Raw genomic sequence first — 23,527 nt, forward strand, 5'->3', positions numbered from 1 at the left:
TATATATATATATATATATATATATATATATATATATATATACATGTATATACATGTACAGTGGACCCCCGCATAGCGAACTTAATCCGTGCAAGAGGGCTGGTCGTTATGCGAAATGTTCGCTATGCGAATTAATTTTCCCCATAAGAAATAATGGAAATAAAATTAATCCGTGCAAGACACCCAAAAGTATGAAAAAAATTTTTTTTTACCACAAAAAAATGTTAATTTTAGTACACACAAACTGAAAAAGGCATGCACAATTACATGACACTTACTTTTATTGAAGATCTGGTGATGATTGATGGGATGGGAGGAGGGGAGAGAGAGTGTTAGTGTTTAGAAGGGGAATCCCCTTCCATTAGGACTTGAGGTAGCAAGTCCTTTTCTGGGGTTACTTCCCTTCTTCTTTTAATGCCACTAGGACCAGCTTCAGAGTCACTGGACTTCTTTCGCACAACATATCTGTCCATAGTGGCCTGTACCTCTCGTTCCTTTATGACTTTCCTAAAGTGTTTCACAACAGTGTCATTGTAATAGTCACCAGCACGGCTTGCAATAGCTGTGTGAGGGTGATTTTCATCAAAAAAGGTTTGCACTTCAAGCCATTTTGCACACATTTCCTTAATCTTTGAAGTAGGCAATTCCTTCAATTTCTCTCTCCCCTCCTCTGAACCAGTTTCCCCAGGTCTGGCCTCTTGCTCTTGAAGTTGATCTATCAGCTCATCAGTGGTTAGTTCTTCATTGTCCTCCTCCACCAACTCTTCCACATCCTCCCCACTAACCTCCAACCCCAAGGACTTCCCCAATTCCACAATTGATTCCTCAACTGGTATACTACTCCTCTCAGGGTTAGCCTCAAACCCTTCAAAATCCCTTTTGTCTACACATTCTGGCCACAGTTTCTTCCAAGCAGAGTTCAAGGTTCTCTTAGTCACTCCCTCCCAAGCCTTACCTATAAGGTTTACACAACTGAGGATATTAAAGTGATCCTTCCAAAACTCTTTTAGAGTCAATCCAGTGTCTGTGGTCACTTCAAAGCACTTTTGAAACAGAGCTTTTGTGTACAGTTTCTTGAAGTTGGAAATGACCTGCTGGTCCATGGGCTGCAGGAGAGGAGTGGTATTAGGAGGCAAAAACTTCACCTTAATGAAGCTCATGTCCCCATAAAGTCGCTCTGCCACGTCTGTAGGATGACCAGGGGCATTGTCTAACACCAGGAGGCACTTAAGGTCTAATTTCTTTTCAGTTAGGTAATCTTTCACATTGGGGGCAAATGCATGGTGTAACCAGTTATAGAAAAATTCCCTAGTGACCCATGCCTTACTGTTTGCCCTCCACAGCACACACAAATTATCCTTGAGGACATTCTTTTGCCTGAACGCTCTGGGAGTTTCAGAGTGATACACTAATAAAGGCTTAACTTTGCAATCACCAGTAGCATTGGCACACATGAGAAGAGTAAGCCTGTCTTTCATAGGCTTATGTCCTGGGAGTGCCTTTTCCTCCTGAGTAATGTAGGTCCTGCTTGGCATTTTCTTCCAGAACAGGCCTGTTTCATCACAATTAAACACTTGTTCAGGTTCCAGTCCTTCAGTTTCTATGTACTCCTTGAATTCATGCACATATTTTTCAGCCGCTTTGTGGTCCGAACTGGCAGCCTCACCATGCCGTATCACACTATGGATGCCACTACGCTTCTTAAATCTCTCAAACCAACCTTTGCTGGCCTTAAATTCACTCACATCATCACTAGTTGCAGGCATTTTTTTAATTAAATCGTCATGCAACTTCCTAGCCTTTTCACATATGATCGCTTGAGAGACGCTATCTCCTGCTAGCTGTTTTTCATTTATCCACACCAATAAGAGTCTCTCAACATCTTCCATCACTTGCGATCTTTGTTTCGAAAACACAGTTAAACCTTTGGCAACAACAGCTTCCTTGATTGCCGTTTTCTTGCCCACAATAGAAGCGATGGTTGATTTTGGTTTCTTGTACAACCTGACCAGGTCGGTGATACGTACTCCACTTTCATACTTATCAATGATTTCTTTCTTAATTTCAATGGGTATTCTTACCCTTTGAGGTGTAGGGTTGGCACTAGAAGCTTTCTTGGGGCCCATGGTCACTTATTTTCCACAAACAGCACCGAAAACACTGTAATAATACGAAATATTCCGAGTGTATGCTTGAATGTTACCGCGGAGGCTAGCTGGTAAACAATGGGACGGGCGGCACATGTGAGGCTGGCTGAGGGCCCACATTGGACGCGTCTCGAACGAAGTTCGCTGAGCGGGTTTTTGTCTACTATGCGGGGCAAAATTTTAGCGGACAAAGCGTTCGCTATGCGGAATGTTCGCTATGCAAGGCGTTCGCTATGCGGGGGTCCACTGTATATATATATATATATACAGTGGACCCCCGCATAACGATTACCTCCGAATGTGACCAATTATGTAAGTGTATTTATGTAAGTGCGTTTGTACGTGTATGTTTGAGGGTCTGAAATGGACTAATCTACTTCACAATATTTCTTATGGGAACAAATTCGGTCAGTACTGGCAACTGAACATACTTCTGGAGTGAAAAAATATCGTTAACTGGGGGTCCACTGTATATATATATATATATATATATATATATATATATATATATATATATATATATATATATATATATATATATATATATATATATATATATATATATATATATTTATTGAAGGGATTCAGGGAAACCGGTTATTTTATATAACCGGACTTGTGTCCTGGAAATGGGAAGTACAATGCCTGCACTTTAAAGGAGGGGTTTGGGATATTGGCAGTTTGAAGGGATTTATTGTGTATTTTTTATATGTATATATGTACTTCTAAACTGTTGTATTCTGAGCACCTCTGCAAAAACAGTGATTGTGTATGAGTGAGGTGAAAGTGTTGAATGATGTTGAAAGTATTTTCTTTTTGGGGATTTTCTTTCTTTTTGGGTCACCCTGCCTCGGTGGGAGATGGCCGACTTGTTGAAAAAAAAAAAAATACATATATATATATATGCAATAAGATCACAGTAAACAGGTGATTTCAAAATATGCAAAACAACCACTCTGAAGGAATAGAGAAATTCCAAGCGCTTTTTGTGACTACTCACATTATGAGTAGTCACGAAAGTGCTTGGAATTTCTCTATTCCTTCAGAGTGGTTGTTTTGCATATATATACGTATATATATGCAATAAGATCACAGTAAACAGGTGATTTCAGAATATGCAAAACAACCACTCTGAAAGAATAGAGAAATTCCAAGTGTTTTCCTGACTACTCACATTATCAAGGAACTGATAATGATAATGTGATAATGTGAGTAGTCACGAAAGCGCTTGGAATTTCTCTATTCTTTCAGAGTGGTTGTTTTGCGCATATATATATATATATATATATATATATATATATATATATATATATATATATATATATATATATATATATATATATATATATATATATATATATATATATATATATATATATGTATATATATATATATATATATATATATATATATATATATATATATATATATATATATATATATATATATATATATATATATGCATATGCATATGTAATTATTATCATTCATTCATATGTGTATTTAGATTTTGGGAAATAAGAAAAGCTGTGAGTCATGGCACAGAGTTTAAATAATGTTAAGATACTTGTTGCTTTTAAATAACGTTATAGTAAGAATAAACATAGATTATAAAAGAAGAAATGTTTCCATGTTGTGCCTTTCCCTGCCCTCCCTCTAAAAGTTTCCATGTCAATTACTTGTCATGAACTATACGTGTCTTTGAACTGTATTGTCTCTGCTATGGCTCTCAGTGGTCTTGCCAGCTTCTAAACACTACTTTTTTTTTACCCATTTTTTTCTTGGTATGTCATTCTTATTTTGCTGAAGATTTGTGAAGTTAACATATCCTTAAGATAAATATGGTTTGGGGAAAGCATTGGTTTGGAAGACTTGTGCATTTTGTCAGTAGATCATTTGTTTCTATGCTCATTTGTAAAGAAATCGTTGTAATGTGCGCTTTGGGAATGACTGTAAACTGTAACTGCCATAATTGTTCAGTCTTCCCACAATGATTCTCTCCTTATTGCTTGCTAAGTCTTTTCCTCTCTTGTCCTGATATATGTTGCACTCGGTATTCCTGCTTATAATTAAGGTTTAATACCTAGTATGTTTGGTGAATCACAGCATAAATGACTAGGGGTTATTGGTACTATATTTATTTTTTTTTTATTATCACACCGGCCGATTCCCACCAAGGCAGGGTGGCCCGAAAAAGAAAAACTTTCACCATCATTCACTCCATCACTGTCTTGCCAGAAGGGTGCTTTACACTACAGTTTTTAAACTGCAACATTAACACCCCTCCTTCAGAGTGCAGGCACTGTACTTCCCATCTCCAGGACTCAAGTCCGGCCTGCCGGTTTCCCTGAATCCCTTCATAAATGTTACTTTGCTCACACTCCAACAGCACGTCAAGTATTAAAAACCATTTGTCTCCATTCACTCCTATCAAACACGCTCACGCATGCCTGCTGGAAGTCCAAGCCCCTCGCACACAAAACCTCCTTTACCCCCTCCCTCCAACCCTTCCTAGGCCGACCCCTACCCCGCCTTCCTTCCACTACAGACTGATACACTCTTGAAGTCATTCTGTTTCGCTCCATTCTCTCTACATGTCCGAACCACCTCAACAACCCTTCCTCAGCCCTCTGGACAACAGTTTTGGTAATCCCGCACCTCCTCCTAACTTCCAAACTACGAATTCTCTGCATTATATTCACACCACACATTGCCCTCAGACATGACATCTCCACTGCCTCCAGCCTTCTCCTCGCTGCAACATTCATCACCCACGCTTCACACCCATATAAGAGCGTTGGTAAAACTATACTCTCATACATTCCCCTCTTTGCCTCCAAGGACAAAGTTCTTTGTCTCCACAGACTCCTAAGTGCACCACTCACTCTTTTTCCCTCATCAATTCTATGATTCACCTCATCTTTCATAGACCCATCCGCTGACACGTCCACTCCCAAATATCTGAATACGTTCACCTCCTCCATACTCTCTCCCTCCAATCTGATATTCAATCTTTCATCACCTAATCTTTTTGTTATCCTCATAACCTTACTCTTTCCTGTATTCACCTTTAATTTTCTTCTTTTGCACACCCTACCAAATTCATCCACCAATCTCTGCAACTTCTCTTCAGAATCTCCCAAGAGCACAGTGTCATCGGCAAAGAGCAGCTGTGACAACTCCCACTTTGTGTGTGATTCTTTATCTTTTAACTCCACGCCTCTTGCCAAGACCCTCGCATTTACTTCTCTTACAACCCCATCTATAAATATATTAAACAACCACGGTGACATCACACATCCTTGTCTAAGGCCTACTTTTACTGGGAAAAAATTTCCCTCTTTTCTACATACTCTAACTTGAGCCTCACTATCCTCGTAAAAACTCTTCACTGCTTTCAGTAACCTACCTCCTACACCATACACTTGCAACATCTGCCACATTGCCCCCCTATCCACCCTGTCATACGCCTTTTCCAAATCCATAAATGCCACAAAGACCTCTTTAGCCTTATCTAAATACTGTTCACTTATATGTTTCACTGTAAACACCTGGTCCACACACCCCCTACCTTTCCTAAAGCCTCCTTGTTCATCTGCTATCCTATTCTCCGTCTTACTCTTAATTCTTTCAATTATAACTCTACCATACACTTTACCAGGTACACTCAACAGACTTATCCCCCTATAATTTTTGCACTCTCTTTTATCCCCTTTGCCTTTATACAAAGGAACTATGCATGCTCTCTGCCAATCCCTAGGTACCTTACCCTCTTCCATACATTTATTAAATAATTGCACCAACCACTCCAAAACTATATCCCCACCTGCTTTTAACATTTCTATCTTTATCCCATCAATCCCGGCTGCCTTACCCCCTTTCATTTTACCTACTGCCTCACGAACTTCCCCCACACTCACAACTGGCTCTTCCTCACTCCTACAAGATGTTATTCCTCCTTGCCCTATACACGAAATCACAGCTTCCCTATCTTCATCAACATTTAACAATTCCTCAAAATATTCCTTCCATCTTCCCAATACCTCTACCTCTCCATTTAATAACTCTCCTCTCCTATTTTTAACTGACAAATCCATTTGTTCTCTAGGCTTTCTTAACTTGTTAATCTCACTCCAAAACTTTTTCTTATTTTCACAAAATTTGTTGATAACATCTCACCCACTCTCTCATTTGCTCTCTTTTTACATTGCTTCACCACTCTCTTAACTTCTCTCTTTTTCTCCATATACTCTTCCCTCCTTGCATCACTTCTACTTTGTAAAAACTTCTCATATGCTAACTTTTTCTCCCTTACTACTCTCTTTACATCATCATTCCACCAATCGCTCCTCTTCCCTCCTGCACCCACTTTCCTGTAACCACAAACTTCTGCTGAACACTCTAACACTACATTTTTAAACCTACCCCATACCTCTTCGACCCCATTGCCTATGCTCTCATTAGCCCATCTATCCTCCAATAGCTGTTTATATCTTACCCTAACTGCCTCCTCTTTTAGTTTATAAACCTTCACCTCTCTCTTCCCTGATGCTTCTATTCTCCTTGTATCCCATCTACCTTTTACTCTCAGTGTAGCTACAACTAGAAAGTGATCTGATATATCTGTGGCCCCTCTATAAACATGTACATCCTGAAGTCTACTCAACAGTCTTTTATCTACCAATACATAATCCAACAAACTACTGTCATTTCGCCCTACATCATATCGTGTATACTTATTTATCCTCTTTTTCTTAAAATATGTATTACCTATAACTAAACCCCTTTCTATACAAAGTTCAATCAAAGGGCTCCCATTATCATTTACACCTGGCACCCCAAACTTACCTACCACACCCTCTCTAAAAGTTTCTCCTACTTTAGCATTCAAGTCCCCTACCACAATTACTCTCTCACTTGGTTCAAAGGCTCCTATACATTCACTTAACATCTCCCAAAATCTCTCTCTCTCCTCTGCATTCCTCTCTTCTCCAGGTGCATACACGCTTATTATGACCCACTTCTCGCATCCAACCTTTACTTTAATCCACATAATTCTTGAATTTACACATTCATATTCTCTTTTCTCCTTCCATAACTGATCCTTTAACATTACTGCTACCCCTTCCTTTGCTCTAACTCTCTCAGATACTCCAGATTTAATCCCATTTATTTCCCCCCACTGAAACTCTCCTACCCCCTTCAGCTTTGTTTCGCTTAGGGCCAGGACATCCAACTTCTTTTCATTCATAACATCAGCAATCATCTGTTTCTTGTCATCCGCACTACATCCACGCACATTTAAGCAACCCAGTTTTATAAAGTTTTTCTTCTTCTCTTTTTTTAGTAATTGTATACAGGAGAAGGGGTTACTAGCCCATTGCTCCTATTTATATTTATCATATTCTCTGTGTAGATATTTCTTTTTATGGAGTTTAAGTATTTTAGAGTGTATGTCAACTCATCCTCGTACAAAATTTGTGTGTTCAAAACTTAAGTGCCTTTCCACATTTTAAATTTTAGTTTAGGCTAAGTTATGACACCTGCCTTACCTACATATGTATGTGTATGTAATGTGTGTATGTAGGTACGGATTCACAAATACATTCATGTAGTTACAATGTGTGTGTGCATGTGTGTGTGTGTGTGTGTGTGTGTGTGTGTGTGTGTGTGTGTGTGTGTGTGTGTGTTCGTGTGTGTGCGTGTTTGTGTGCGTGTGTGTGTGTGTGTATGTGTGTGTATGTGTGTGTTGTGTGTGTGTGTGTGTGTGTGTGTGTGTGTGTGTGTGTGTGTGTGTGTGTGTGTGTGTGTGTACTCACCTATTTGTGGTTGCAGGGGTCGAGTCACAGCTCCTGGCCCTGCCTCTTTGCTGATTGCTACTAGGTCCTCTCTCTCCCTGCCCCATGAGCTCTATCATACCTCGCCTTAAAACTATGTATGGTTCCTGCCTCCACCACATCACTTTCTAGGCTATTCCATGGCCTGACTACTCTATGACTGAAGAAATACTTCCTAACATCCCTTTGATTCATCTGAGTCTTCAACTTCCAATTGTGACCTCTTGTGTCTGTGTCCCATCTCTGGAACATCCCGTCTTTGTCCACCTCGTCTATTCCGCGCAGTATTTTGTATGTCGTTATCATGTCTCCCCTGACCCCTGTATGCGTGTGTGTCTGTGTGTGTCTGTGTGTGTGTGTGTCTGTGTGTGTGTGTGTCTGTGTGTGTGTGTGTCTGTGTGTGTGTGTGTCTGTGTGTGTTTGTGTCTGTGTCTGTGTGTGTATGTATTTATATTTCTAGATTTAAACGTGAGAGGAAGATTAGAGAAAAAATCTGTAACTTTGCATGATTCATATATAACTCAGAGTAATGACATATCCAGGTATAAAATCTAAATAAAAATTGGATGTGCAATAACAAGAAAGAAAATGAGCTTAATTTATAAGGTTCAAGCACTATTCACTTTTCTTGCATTATCATTGGCTCACACTTCTGTTATGTTTTAAAATTGCAGTCTTGCTACCTCACTCTTGATCAACAAAAATGGCCATAGCACTGAGATGGTCTTGACTCATTGTTGAATGCTACAACAACATTATTAATTTCAGTTTAACCACTGTGACTGACAAACTTAGATCAACTTAGTTTGCTACAACAACATTAGGGAAAGGCTGCATCATTCACACATGATCAGATATTGTATTGCTCTATGGCTGGCAGTTCATTATAATTCTTCTTTGCTTCTATTAATGCAATAAACCTTCTCATAATGAGCAGGACATGTTCCTGAAAATTGGCATCTGATAGAAATTAGTGGTATGTAAAGTGAGGAACATGTGGACAAAAAAAGTTTACATTCTACTAGGTACAAATTGCTGCAGTTTGTTATTCCTTACATTCTAGTTGCCACTGCATGTTTACATGGACATGTGTGGAGAAGGTTGATGTGACTCTGCTGGGCTTAGGGTGGGGGGGTAGGGAAGATATGGCTGTGATTCTTGTGTTGTATGTAGGGTGGGACCTCTCAGACTGACAGTACAGACAGTTTGCATCACATGTGACCAACCTGGTAGCATATTTAGAATTTCCACTTTCTCAGTGCTGTCAAAACCTTATGCTTATTAATCTAATTGGCCCTACCAGTATTGCTAATATTCCTCTTGGGTGCTGTTGTCAGTATCCAGAGACAAGATGGGTTGTGAAATGCTCCAAAATCTTATGATATATACACAGATATTCCCAGAAAACAACTGTAGGTGAAGTTTATTTCAGTGGGGGAAGGGGAGGGGCGAAAAGCTGTGCCTCTCTAAACATGTGACCTTTAAGGTCAACTTGGGTTGGAGGGGAAAAGTTTAATGGCATGTATTACTAAGATTTTGCACATCATCTGTTTCTTCCATGCTCATGGAGCATACTGTCTAAGCTTCCATGCACTATCCAGTTTTGGATGCACTTTTAATGTCACATTACACAAAATTGCACTAGGTAGTGTCACTTTATAAGAGGGTTTACTGTAATTGCCAAGTCAGGCAGCTCTTGGTAGGTTAATATACTTGTTTTACATCATTAATGAGGAAGATTTTCCCCCAATTCTACATCAACTTTGATATTTGAAGTTGTGCTTCAGGTTCTCAGAATAGGACTACAGTGAATACACTTTGTTGGAATTTGGGATCTTTTTCATCTGGCAGCCTAGGTGCATTGTACCCCACTGTACCCCTTTCTTGAGGGCCAATCTTGTGTGTATTAGCTTCCATTAGTTGTCCCACAATTTTTAAGTCTTCAGGAAATTTATTGGTGTTTCTAGAAATTTGCACAAAGGTATAAAATGTATACACAAGATCACATTTAGGGATCAAGATTTTCTTGAGAATAGTTGAGGATTAAAGATTGAGGATTAAGGACAATAATGACATAAATTTTATTGTGGAAAAAATTCAAAACTAATTACTTTTCTTCTTTTCTTCCTTACTGTATTAAGAAGGCAAATGACTGCCAAGAGCTTGTGGGAAATGAACATGAACACAATTACTTAAAGACACCTTTATTGAAGACACAAATAACCCGCACATAAAAGAGAGAAGCTTACAACGACGTTTCGGTCCGACTTGGACCATTTACAAAGTCACACTGTTATTTATTGAAGACATTTCATTTCATGGCTCATGATCACGTCAGATAGACAGTCTCCTCATGTATTAGAAGTAATCAAAGTCCAAGAACCATAATGTCTTCACTAAAGGTGTCCTAAGTTAATACATTTGAATCCCTTTCTTCCTCATTGTAGTTTTTCAGTCTTTGTTGTTTTATTCATCACCAACTCTTCCTCTTTGTCATATTTTCTTCATTTTCTTCTTCAGCCTCTTCCTGCCTCCATCCCCATATCCCACCTCCTCCCTCCTCCGATATCAGATGTAGGAGAAGCAGTGTCAGAGATTTGTTTGTCTACTTGTGTTTACATATTTATAGGTGCTCCTTGACTTATGATGGGGGTTATGTTCCGATGAACCCAATGTAAGTTGAAAATATAAGTCAAATATGGATATATGATGTGATAAATAACTACTGTCACTAAAAAAGTAATCATTGTAACCAACTGAATACCAGTATTCAAAAGTAAATAAATGAATACAAGTTTATCCTATCAGTTTATGTACAGTACTGTACAGTACAAAGAAAAAAAAAAGTTTTACAGTAGATTAGGAAAGGCTTCAGAAGTAGCATAACACTATCTTTGAATGCCTTAAATCCCATCAGATCAAAATTCATAGTTTGATGACTACTGAATGTGCATCGCTACCGCACCATCATAAAGTTGAAATATCATAAGTTGAACCATCGTAAAGTGAGGAGCATCTGTACTCATTTCTGAAATTTCCAGAATCTTTGTTTTCATTATTTTTTCTTCGTTGAAGTAACACTTCATCTTCCATATTAATTTTGCTTAACAATAATAATAATAAAGTAGTTGAAGACACAGCAGCACAATACATTATAACTTTTTGTTATTACAGTACTGTACTTCTGTTATGTGAATGACCAGTGACTTCATACTCTTACTGTACAATGAGCAAAAGTATCTAGCTGTAATTACAAAGAAAATGTGAATTCCTTGCTATTACCTGCAGTTTAAAATCAGCCATAAGTCATTATCAATGAAAAAACTTTATTTCCTTTGAAAATATTGGCTGTACAGGAATTACACACTTTGCATTTAATAAAATTGTCAGAGATGTTTGCCAATTTGGATTTTTTTTTTTTCAAAATTTTGTTTATCTGTTATCTCTAAACTGTAGGTTACATATCCACAATTTTATTCAATTTTTTTTTGTAATTTTCATATTTTTTGTGCACACTGTAGGGGTGGATATGCGAGATAAACATCATTTGTATTGACTAGCAAGTATATGGGTATACAGGTGTTCCCTTCAAGGAGGGTGCTGTGATGTTAGTGAAAGACTCCTGATCCAAGGAATTGGAGCCATCCGTCTCACTTCTCAGACCAAACTTGATTACCTACCATTCCCCAGACACTGTATAACCCTTATGGGTTTAGTGCTGCTTCTTAACACAACACAACTATAAACTCGGATAAGAACATTTTCAGGTCTTCTTATAAGTACAGTATATAGTGTAGATGCAGTGTAATGATCACTGGTCTGAGCATTTAACACATTCTAATTTGACAACTGCATTTAATCACCTACTTTGTGTGTCAAGATTTTCTAAAAATTGTTTTTCAAATGAGCTTAGGTTTGAACTCCGAGTTTATTATTGATTATCATGGACAGGTACCTGGTATACAATGTGGGGGTGTTCCATCACTTTTTGCTTGTGTACTTTATTGTCAATTTTTTAATTATATTGCACTTAACACCACAATGTTTAGAGCATTACTGATGAACCAACATGTAACCATTGTTCACACATACTACTAGTGTCATGTTTTCTTAATTTAATGGTTTGTTAATTTTTTTGTGATGGCATATTTCAGTAGTTGACTGTCACTCAGGAGGATCCCAACTTACATATGAGTTACATAACTCATTTTAGGCTTACAAATGAGCTACATTCTGGAATTACAATGTAAAAACATTGTAATTCCAAGAAGAAGTCTATGGTTAGAAAAACAATAGTACGAAGGTTGATTATATTTTGCACATTGTTCTTTGTGCTTAAATTAGTTTATAAGTTCCCCATTTTGTAAGTAAAGAATAGATGTATGTAACTTTGAGAATTTGTAAGATGGGGACTCCCTTTAATTGGGTATACAGGAGGACCCTGCATATACAGCACTTCTTATCATTTTTGTTGACTTCAAATTGAACCATTGTTTGTTATATTCCACCCACCGGCGATAGTCACTGGCAGGTGAAACAATGGCTCAATTGAAAGCCAGTGAAAATATAGAACACCGATAAGTACTGTATATTCGGGACCCTTCTGTATTAGAAATGGTGCTGTATAATCCTAAGGGCATGGCTGCTGTATGCATTAAAGTTTGCTTGTATCATTTAACCTTTGCATGAGAGTGCATGTATACATGTGATGCCTGAGGTAATCATGGTTTGACTCTTATACTACTTACATATTAAAACTCATTACTGTAGATTAGTTTTGGCTTCATCTATTTGGTTTTACAGTAGGAAGTGACATATTCTAAACCAGGTATTTTTCAGGTGACCTGTTTCTATTTAGTGAATGTCATGACAGCTGTTTCTTGCATTTCTTGAAGCTTATTCATGTGCATACATATGATTACTGTAAGTGAAAATGAGACTGTGATGGTAGTAATGGCAAATTTAACTTTGTAACTTGTGTAAGCAGTACTTTAAAGCTGTTTATGCCCGTATAAATAATACAAATGTTATTTTTAGGGTTGTTATTATTTTATTACTTGTATAAATACTGTATTGTTGTATGGCATTTTTCATAGTTAAGATGTTGAATTTGCAGTCATTCTTTGTAACACCTCAGATGTTTTTAATATGCTGTTTTATCATCAATGTTGGTTTAACATCAGTTCTGGTTTAACATCAGTGCTTGTTTAACATCAGTGCTGGTTTATTATCAACAAGAACCTCAGATCAGAATGTTCCAGACTTACGTATTTTTGTGTTTTCCAGTGTATTAAATGTAGTTAATGAACATGATTGTTAGAGGTTGTGTTGCTGAAGGTTTGAAAGGCCAGAGTTCAGGTTTGCAGATAAATATCTTGAGAAGATAAGTCTTGTCTTTATTGACTTCTCTCCATTTGATATGCTGTTCAAATGTACATTATGTGATACTTCAACTATTATAATTTTTTTACCACAGTTGACAAATATAAAAAATTATAAAATTTTATGGATAAAAAGGAATGTCTGCATTTAATAATTTTGTCATCAAACAATAATGCTAACTTAAACAATACAGTACATATACTGTATGTGTGTATGTGTGTGTGTGTGTATGTGTGCATGTATGTATGTATGTATGGAATTGATGAGAGGAAAAAGGTGAGTTGTGCATTGAGGACTTTTTAGAGACAAAGAACATTATCCATGGAGGCAAAAAGGGGAATGTATGAGAGTAAGGTGGTATCAAAACTCTTATATGAGTGTGAAGCATGGCATGTGAATGTTGCAGTGAGGAGGAGGCTGAAGGCAGTAGAGATGTTGTGTCTGAGGGCAATGTGTGGTGTAAATATTATGCAGAGAATTTGTATTTTGGTGATTAAGAGGAGGTGTGGAGTACAAAAAGTATTATCCAGAAGGCTGAGGAGGGGTTGTTGAGGTGGTCTGGACATTTAGAAAGGATGGAGGAAAATAGAGTGACTTAGAGGGTGTATAAATCTGTAGTGGAGGGAAGGCAGGGTAGAGGTTGTCCAAGGGAAGGTTGGAAGAAGGGGGTAAAGGAGGTTTTGTGTGTAAGGGGCTTGGACATCAAGCAGGCATGTCTGAGTGTGTTATATAGGAGTGATTTAAGGCAAAATGTTTTTGGGACTTGATGTGCTGCTGAAGTGTGAGCAAGGTAATATATTGTGAAGGGATTTAGGGAAACCAGTTAGCCAGACTTGAGTCCTTGTGGTGAAAAGTACAGCGCTTGTGCTCTAAAGGAGGGGTGGGAATATTTGCATTTGGAAGGGCATCTAAACTGTTGTACCTATGTGCCTCTGGCAAGACGGTAATGGTGTAAACGATGGTGAGAGTGTTTCTTTTTTGGGCCACCCTGCTTTGGTGGGAGATGGCCAGTGTGTTAAAAAAAATTAATATTAATGATAATATTTTAACATGCTGGGTGTCTTCCACCAAGGTAGTGACCTGAAAAAGAAAACACGTTCACCATCATTCACTCCATCACTGTCTTGCCAAAGGCATGCCAATACCACAATTCAGATGTCCTTTCAAACTGTAAATATTCTCACCTCTTCTGCAGAGTGCAGGCACTGTACTTCCCACCTCCAGGACTCAAGTCTGTTTAACTGGTATTCCTGAATCCCTTCATAAAATGTTAAAAATGTTAAATTGCTCACACTCCAGCAGCTCGTCAGGTCTCAAAAAATACATACATATATATACACATAGATACTTACATATAATGCATTTATCAGGCTAATTGATGAATATTATGTATGCATATGATAATATTCAGTTTCATAATAAAATAGTGTATTGTATCCCAAGTTAATAAGTAGAGTATTAAAGTTGATCACATGTAGAGACTTGCATCTTGTTCTTTACCTAGCAACATGTCACCTAAACTACATGGATATCTAACATATCTTTTGTAGGTGAGTTTTTATTTCTAGGGTTATACAGTATAGTTATACGTATTCTAAGACATAATTCATTAATACAGATGTCTCAGTCTAAGATTTTATGTACAGTATTTATACATCTATTAGAAAACAACAGTCTTAATTGACATAATTTTTTTAACTTCCTTTACTAAGACTTTCATATTAGAGTTGTATTTGGAACTATGTACGCCATTTTTAAATGTGTTGTTCTTCAAATTCTTTACTTAACTTATGCATATGTTGAGTTTATTTTCAGTCCTATCAAATGTAGACTTTTTACTTGTAATAGACTTCCATAAAAATGACTGACAGATATATAATCTTAGTATATTCTGTATACATCTTCAGCTCATGCCATTCAGCATTCAACAATGTCTGTTCTCAAAAACTGCAGTGACTCAGAAATGGGACAGTTTGCATGAAAATACAAAAAAAATTTGTGTAGGAAAATATTAGGTAATTCTTTTAAAATTTTTAAGCCATACTTGAAAGCTACCCCATCCACTTTGATAAAATTATTTAGATGTATAGAATATTGAATTATTTTACATTATTAAGATTACAAATATCATTCAGGCAAAGAATATTGTGTTGACTGTAATTACCTAATTGACTCTTACCTAAATCAATTCCAGTGATAGTATTTAATGTCTTAGTTTGTAACATGAGAACAGACTTGATATTTCTTCTTAAAATTAAGGCAAAGGTCTCATTACAGGCTGGAAACCTCTTGTGTGCCAGATTGAAGAGTGTGACGGAGATGGCACTAGTGAGGCTGTCAAAGTTTGTCATGATCATGCAGTGTGTTTAGGAGCATGTCCAGACAATCCTCCACCACTCTATATATGTATTGACTGTGTGGAAGATATCAAGAGAGAGCACAGCACTGTGGAGTTCTTTGATATTCTTATGCCAATGGCACAAGTCTCAGCTACTTGTGAGAACAAGGTATATTGTGCTTTAAATGTGGTATAAACCACATGGAGACAGAAACTCAGGAGATTGCCATAATTGATCAATACATTTTGATCCCTTTCTGGGATCTTCTTCAGCAGATACTGAAGAAGATTCCAGAAGGGGGTTGAAATATACAGATCAATTAATCTCCTGAGTCTGTCTCCATGTGGGTTAGTATTGAGCATTGACAAGTGTTCATTGCACTTTAGTTATTCATATGATATAAAGTTTTTAGGATTTATCATAAGGTAGTGATAAATTACAATAGTGTCCTGTACTATTTCTTGTAGAAAGTGCAAGTTAGAGCCTGTTTCAAAAAAAAAAAAAAAATTCTCTATCACATTATGCCAGGAGAGAACTTTGTTTTCTTATTTGCAGAAACACAGCATCTATACCAACTGCATTACAAAGACATGGATGTGTACAAAACAAGAAAACCAAACACATCATCAGTGAGAACAATATTCTACCCACCAACAATCTTTTTTTTTTTTTTTTTTTTTTTTTTTTAAAAAAGTCGGCCGTCTCCCACCGAGGCAGGGTGACCCAAAAAAGAAAGAAAATCCCCAAAAAGAAAATACTTTCATCATCATTCAACACTTTCACCACACTCGCACATTATCACTGTTTTTGCAGAGGTGCTCAGAATACAACAGTCTAGAAGCATAAACATATAAAGATACACAACATATCCCTCCAAACTGCCAATATCCCAAACCCCTCCTTTAAAGTGCAGGCATTGTACTTCCCATTTCCAGGACTCAAGTCCGACTATATGAAAATAACCGGTTTCCCTGAATCCCTTCACTAAATATTACCCTGCTCACACTCCAACAGATCGTCAGGTCCCAAGTACCATTCGTCTCCATTCACTCCTATCTAACACGCTCACGCACGCTTGCTGGAAGTCCAAGCCCCTTACCCACAAAACCTCCTTTACCCCCTCTCTCCAACCCTTTCGAGGACGACCCCTACCCCGCCTTCCTTCCCCTATAGATTTATATGCTTTCCATGTCATTCTACTGTGATCCATTCTCTCTAAATGACCAAACCACCTCAACAACCCCTCTTCTGCCCTCTGACTAATACTTTTATTAACTCCACACCTTCTCCTAATTTCCACACTCCGAATTTTCTGCATAATATTTACACCACACATTGCCCTTAAACAGGACATCTCCGCTGCCTCCAACCGTCTCCTCGCTGCTGCATTTACCACCCAAGCTTCACACCCATATAAGAGTGTTGGTACTACTATACTTTCATACATTCCCTTCTTTGCCTCCATAGATAACGTTTTTTGACTCCACATATACCTCAACGCACCACTCACCTTTTTTCCCTCATCAATTCTATGATTAACCTCATCCTTCATAAATCCATCCGCCGACACGTCAACTCCCAAGTATCTGAAAACATTCACTTCTTCCATACTCCTCCTCCCCAATTTGATATCCAATTTTTCTTTATCTAAATCATTTGACACCCTCATCACCTTACTCTTTTCTATGTTCACACTATACCAACAATCTTATCAGTATTAAATTCACTGACAAAGTTATCAGCGCAAAGCAATACAGATAGTATGACCCTCTTTATCTTAGCCACTGACCCTTGTGGGTTTATCACTTAGTTATGATTGTAAAAATAATTGCTTAATAATGAAAATTTATCTTTGCTAGTATACAAGGCACGAAAACAGATAAAAATTGAAGTTCCATGCATTAATTACCTGTTTACAGAAAAAAAAAACGGTATGTTTGAAGCCTTCAAGGAAAACTGTTGTAATGATTTTTTGGTGAAATCTTTCTTTCTTTCTTTCAGCAAACTGGTTGTATCTCAAAAAAAAACTCCGACCGTGTTTTTGGATTAAAACGCCGACTCTGAGGTGTATTTTCGTATAGTGTTTATGGTTGTATTCTCATTTTCTTGGTCTCATTTGATAGAATGGAAGACATGTTACAGAAATAGTGATAATTTTGATTGGTTTCACGATGAAAAGCACCTTGAAATTGAGCTCGAAGAAGCAGAAATGTTCGATTTTTGCCGATGTTCAAAAGTAAACAAATGACGTCATTGTCCAATTAGCCATTCTGATATGCAGTCACAAATCAATCGACATTACTTATACAATTATTACAATAATGCATTAGCTTTCATAACAGTAAATCATTTTTTGTGTGAATAAAAATTTAAAATAGAAAGCAAGAGTAATATAAGAGGGGCCTGAAGACATGACTGATGAACAGAGAAAATGTTATTTTAGTGTCAGGAATGTCTGCATTGTTCATTCTGGACCCTATTTTGAAATTGGTATCTTTTTTAATTTGTGTGAAATTGCCAAATTGCCAATTTCTGACCACTTCATTGGGTAGTTGAAATTGGTAAATGGGTAGTTTCTTGTACTCAGTCAATAGAACAAATGGAGTTCTAAAGAAATAACTGAGTTTGGTTGACTGGGACAATGGAATTGGCCAGAAATAGGGCTCAAAGTGAGCAAAATTGCTGATGCATAAACATTGCCAAGATCGCTAACTTTGCAAGAGCTTAATTCCGTAAGTTTTCCATCAGATTTCATACTTTTGGTGTCATTAACATTGGGGAAAGATTCTTTTTTCATTTCATAAGAATTTTTTTTTTTTTTTTTTTTTTTTTTGAAAAATTTGCAACACAGAGAGACACTAGGATTTGGGGTCGCGACAGTATGTTAAAAAGCATTTTATTCACCTACTCTTCCTCCAGCTATAATATTGGTTGCAGCAGCTGTTTTCAACTTCATGTTCCTGTACATTTATTTGTGTTGCTCCCAGATAAAGAAATATATTAAAGAGGGACTAGTACCGAACTTGCACACGAAAATCACTCACTACGAAAGCAATAGACTTGGCAGACGATGCAACATCCCCCCAATGAAAAGCAGGGGTGTCACTAGCACGTTAAGAGACCATACAATAAGTGTCAGGGGCCCGAGACTGTTCAACTGCCTCCCAGCATACATAAGGGCGATTACCAATAGACCCCTGGCAGTCTTCAAGCTGGCACTGGACAAGCACCTAAAGTCGGTACCTGACCAGCCGGGCTGTGGCTCGTACGTTGGTTTGTGTGCAGTCAGCAGTAACAGCCTGGTTGGTCAGGCTCTGATCCCCCAGGAGGCCTGGTCACAGACCGGGCCACGGGGCGTTGACCCCCGGAACTCTCTCCAGGTAAACTCCAGGTAAAGATGAATGCATTTGAAAAAATGATAGCTGAAAATATTCAGTACTGTGTGTTACTCTGCCATGAATTTCATTGAGCTGATTAGAAAAAAATCTTTTGGTGTGTTCCTAAAATTTCACATGTTAATTTTTTTAAGAGTTGCAGCATGTATTTCCAAGATTTTTATTTGGTGTCAGAAGTTTTGGTTGTACCTTTTGAATCACTTTGCAACAAAACTTTTTAACATGCTGGCCATCTCCCACCGAGGCAGGGTGACCTGAAAAAGAAACACTTTCACCACCATTCACACTATCACTGTCTTCGCAGAGGCATGCAGATACGACAGTTTAAATGTCACCCTGAAAAGCAAATATCCCAAATCTCTTCTTTTGAGTGCAGGCATTGTACTTCCCAATTATAGAATAATAAAATAAAAATTCTAATTTCAGAACTGCCGGTCCTCTGAAAAGAATGCCATTGCAACTTGCTTTAGCATGGAGTGTGCAAGTTATAATGGCAACAAGCCTATTCGATACTGTACCCAGTGCAACAACATCCGTCACAACAACAGACGAGGTACTGACCATGTTGTGCATACAACTATTGGATCACCCTGGGCAATGGATCCCCAAATGCAGAATTATACTATAGAAGCTATTGTCAGGTAAGTCATGAATTCTGTTATAACATTCTTATAAAAATAAGTCACAAGATGACCGTGGCTGTAACAATTCCTAATTAACCTACAAATCTCTCCATCCAGGACTTCTTATTAAATCATGAAGGATTGAAATGTCTTAATAATTTATCTCTGATTTGTGGATTAGTTGTGAAGATGCTGTGGTTTTTTTCCATGTCATTATTTATACAGTTTTTATACTGTATGGTTATATGAATTATATTAAATCATATTTTATGAACGCTATTGAAAATATGTTATTTGTTCTCAGTCTTCTTAATGAGGCTCAGCCATTTGGAGATAAAACTAAATGTAAGGATCAAGATCGTCTCAACAGGGCTGGTCTTCTTGATGATATTGATAAGGTCTGTTTAGTCTCACTTGAATACAGTATTTGTACTTTCTACAGTAAAAAGTTACTAGCTTAGAAAATTAATGTTGTAGTTGAGTGTCGTACTGTGCCTATTGTATTTTCTACTGTATTACTGTAATAAGTGTGTCATTCACTTTTATACAGATATGAAGTGTAAGTACAGACCACATAACATTAGATACAGGCATTCCTCAATTTCAGTAACCGTGTTAAATTTGCTGTATACATACAGTACTTTGTTATGGAGAGAGTAGGCGGTGAGTATGTGTAATCAAAGAAACCACATGCTGTATTTATTAAGCAAACACTTGCAGAATTGTTTTTGCTAAAAAATGATTGATGGTGGTCTACCTATCTCAGGTATGGTATGTGGTCTCTTAGCATTGTAAGAGAACACATTGTATGTTGGAAGGAGAGAGCCATGTGGTGTCCTTGTCTTGCAGGCTCTGCCACCGTTGAAACACCCTTCAGAAATAAGAAAAAACTGTTGATAATTTTTTCAAAATGTTTGAGATTTTTCATCAGTGCCAATTAAGAAAAATGAGTGGAAAAATGCAAAAGACTACACATAGATGCATGGCTCAAGCCATGCATCTATGTGTAGTGGGAAATAGGTACAGAGAGAAAATGGCAGTGAGGTTTTGCAGCCCTGATACCACAGGCATAAAAGCTCAGTATGGATAATAGTTTTTTTTTAACCTAACCAGCTGTCTTCCACTAAGGTTGGAGGACCCAGAAAAGGAAAAGCATTCACCATCATTCACTCATTTGCTGTCTTGCAAGAATCGTGCTAACATCACAATTCAGATGACCCTCTAATTCTAATGCCTTTGCTACCTCCAGGCTAGCTGGTTTCCCTGAATCCTTCCATAAATGTTACCTCGTTCACACTACAACATGTCCATTAAAATCTGCTTGACTCTCCTTGCTTCTTCATAATACACATTAGCCTGATGGATGTTGAAGCCCCTGGCACCCTAAGGTTACTTTAAAGAACAAAAAAGGCACAATACCATGACTGGAACAATACACAGATAACTGCACATAAGAGAGAGAAAAGTTTATAACGATGTTTTGGTCCATCTTGGACCATTCACAGTGTGACTTGTGAATGGTCCAAGATGGACTGAAATGCCATCATAAGCTTTTCTCTCTCCTATGTGCAGGTTGTGCTTACTTTACTTCCTCTCTCCATCCACTAGGAAAACCCCTATTCTTACCTTCCACTCTAGATTTATACAACCTCTTTGTCATCCTATTCCTCTATCTTAAAATACTCAGACCACCTCAACAATCCCTCCTCAGCTCTGATTTATACCCTTGGTAACCCCCACATTGTCTTTCAGTTTCTATGCTCTTAATTCTCAGCATAATATTCACATCACACATTTCTCTCAAGAACATGACATCTTCACTGCCTCTAGTTCTCCTTTATGCTACAGTGTTTAAAACCAGTGCCTCATACCCATAAGAAATGTTGATACCACTATACGCAAGTACATTCCCTTTTTTTTTTACATCCATAGATAAACTTTTCTACAGATACCTCAGCACACCTACTTTCCCACCCTTATCTATTCTATGGTTCACCTTGTCTTTCATAGACACATCTGTTGATATGTTCTCTCTACTTCCTCTATACTCCCTCCAATTTTATATTCTTTCATTATCTAGACTTTTTTTTGTTACCTGCAATCACCTTGCTCTTTTTCATGCTTACTTTTAGCTCTTTTTGCACTCCAAGGGCTTTTACAGGGTTCACATCTAGGGGGGCTTTGGAAAATTCTAGACCCCAAGCAGGGTAAATGAAAGTGGTGAGATTGTCTTTAGCTAGTAGGGAAAGTTTTCTTTATCCTCAGGTGTCTAATCAGAGAGTTCTAACTCCTTCCCAAGGAAAATGAGGCATTGAGATGTGAAACAGTGTAGCTCTAGACTTGAGAGAGTGTGTTTCCTAATTTTTCATGATTGCCTATAAGTTGGAATGATGTCTGTATGGACTCACTTTCAAGAAATCATAAAAAAATGTGAATATTACAGCTAAAGTCATAGGAGTGAAAAAGGACTTAAAAAGGGCCAGTCCATAACAAAGTAGAGGCACATCCAAATTGCTCCATTATTTCGATCACCAAAAGCTAAGAGGTTTTCTTCTCTTACATACCCTCCCAAATTCATCCACCAACCTTTGCAAGTCTCTTCATAATCTCTAAAAGGAACCATGTCATTGGCAAAAAGCAACTGTGACAGCTCCTGTTTTGAATCAGAACCATCATTTTTTTAATCCCACACTTCTCACTAATGACTTTACATTGACTTGTTTTGCAATCCCATCTACTAATACATTAGGCAACTATTATGACATCACACACCTTAAGTCATACTTTCGCTGGAAAATAATCCCTTCCATCCCTGGTTTCATCTGCATATCCTAACTTGAGCCATGCTCCCTGTCCACCTTTTCATATGCATTTTCTAAATGTTGTTGACTTATTTACCTCAGTGTAGACATTTGGTCTACACATTCCCTACCTCTCTTAAATCCTAGTAGTGCATCTGCAGTCCTACTTTCTGTGTTGTCCCAACTCAAAAATAATTCTGCCATAAAATTTTCATAGTATACTCAGCTGGCTTATTCCCTCTGTGGGAGATGACTGGTGTGTTAAAAAATAATTCAGTATTACTAAGCTGTATTCTCAAACATTTGTTTGTCTTTTTTCTTTTTACCTGTCATTCAAATTGAACAGAATAATTAATGTCTGAATATCATATAAACTTTGATTCTTCTTTTGAATATACTGTACTGAAGCTTTTGTTGAAATACCATGTAAATGTCTTATGTAGAATAACTAAAGTGTAATGAAGACTTGTCAGTGCTCAATAATAAGAGGATTCCAGAAGGGGGTTGAAATATGCAGATCAATTAATCTTTTGAGTTTCTGTCTCCATGTGGGTTATTATCGAGCATCTTTCATAGAGTACAGTATTTAATGTTGCTCTCACCATTTCCAATTTAACTACTGATCTGACTGTCCCTGCATGAAACAGGTCCCATATGGAGCTTAGTTAACAAAGCATGTTTCTTTTTCCTTTCATCTCTATTTTTCATTTTATTTGTCTGGAACCTGCATTTCTGGGCTCTCAAACAGACTGAAGGCTTATCTCCAGAAGAGAGCCGCTTACTTAGTCGCTATGGTGTGTGGCTTATTGTGGGTTTGTGTGCACCAACACCAGATACACCTATCGAGATGCTGGGACGTATCTTAGCGGCTCTGTGTCATTGGTTCAATGCCACGCAGTATCTCCCTGATGGTTAGTAATCACTTCCATACTTACCTCATCCTTTTTTCATGTAATGCATTGCAGTAAGATTGTAGATACCTGAGTCATGTATAATTTCTTAT

At 37.6% G+C, this 23,527-nt stretch overlaps 1 protein-coding gene across 2 annotated transcripts in view; it reads left to right on the forward strand.

Moving 5' to 3' along the window:
* Positions 1–23,527, forward strand: part of LOC128698894 (UNC-79 domain-containing protein) — a gene marked incomplete at its 5' end in the record, with an annotated part of 146,159 nt that overhangs the window by 46,081 nt on the left and 76,551 nt on the right. For both annotated transcript variants that reach the window (XM_070080511.1, XM_070080512.1), the window contains 4 exon segments: positions 15,644–15,873; positions 19,527–19,741; positions 20,028–20,121; positions 23,273–23,435. In XM_070080511.1, coding sequence (XP_069936612.1) covers positions 15,644–15,873; positions 19,527–19,741; positions 20,028–20,121; positions 23,273–23,435 — 702 coding nt within the window.

Source organism: Cherax quadricarinatus, unplaced genomic scaffold (genome assembly GCF_038502225.1).
Source record: "Cherax quadricarinatus isolate ZL_2023a unplaced genomic scaffold, ASM3850222v1 Contig548, whole genome shotgun sequence".
NCBI lineage: Eukaryota > Metazoa > Arthropoda > Malacostraca > Decapoda > Parastacidae > Cherax > Cherax quadricarinatus.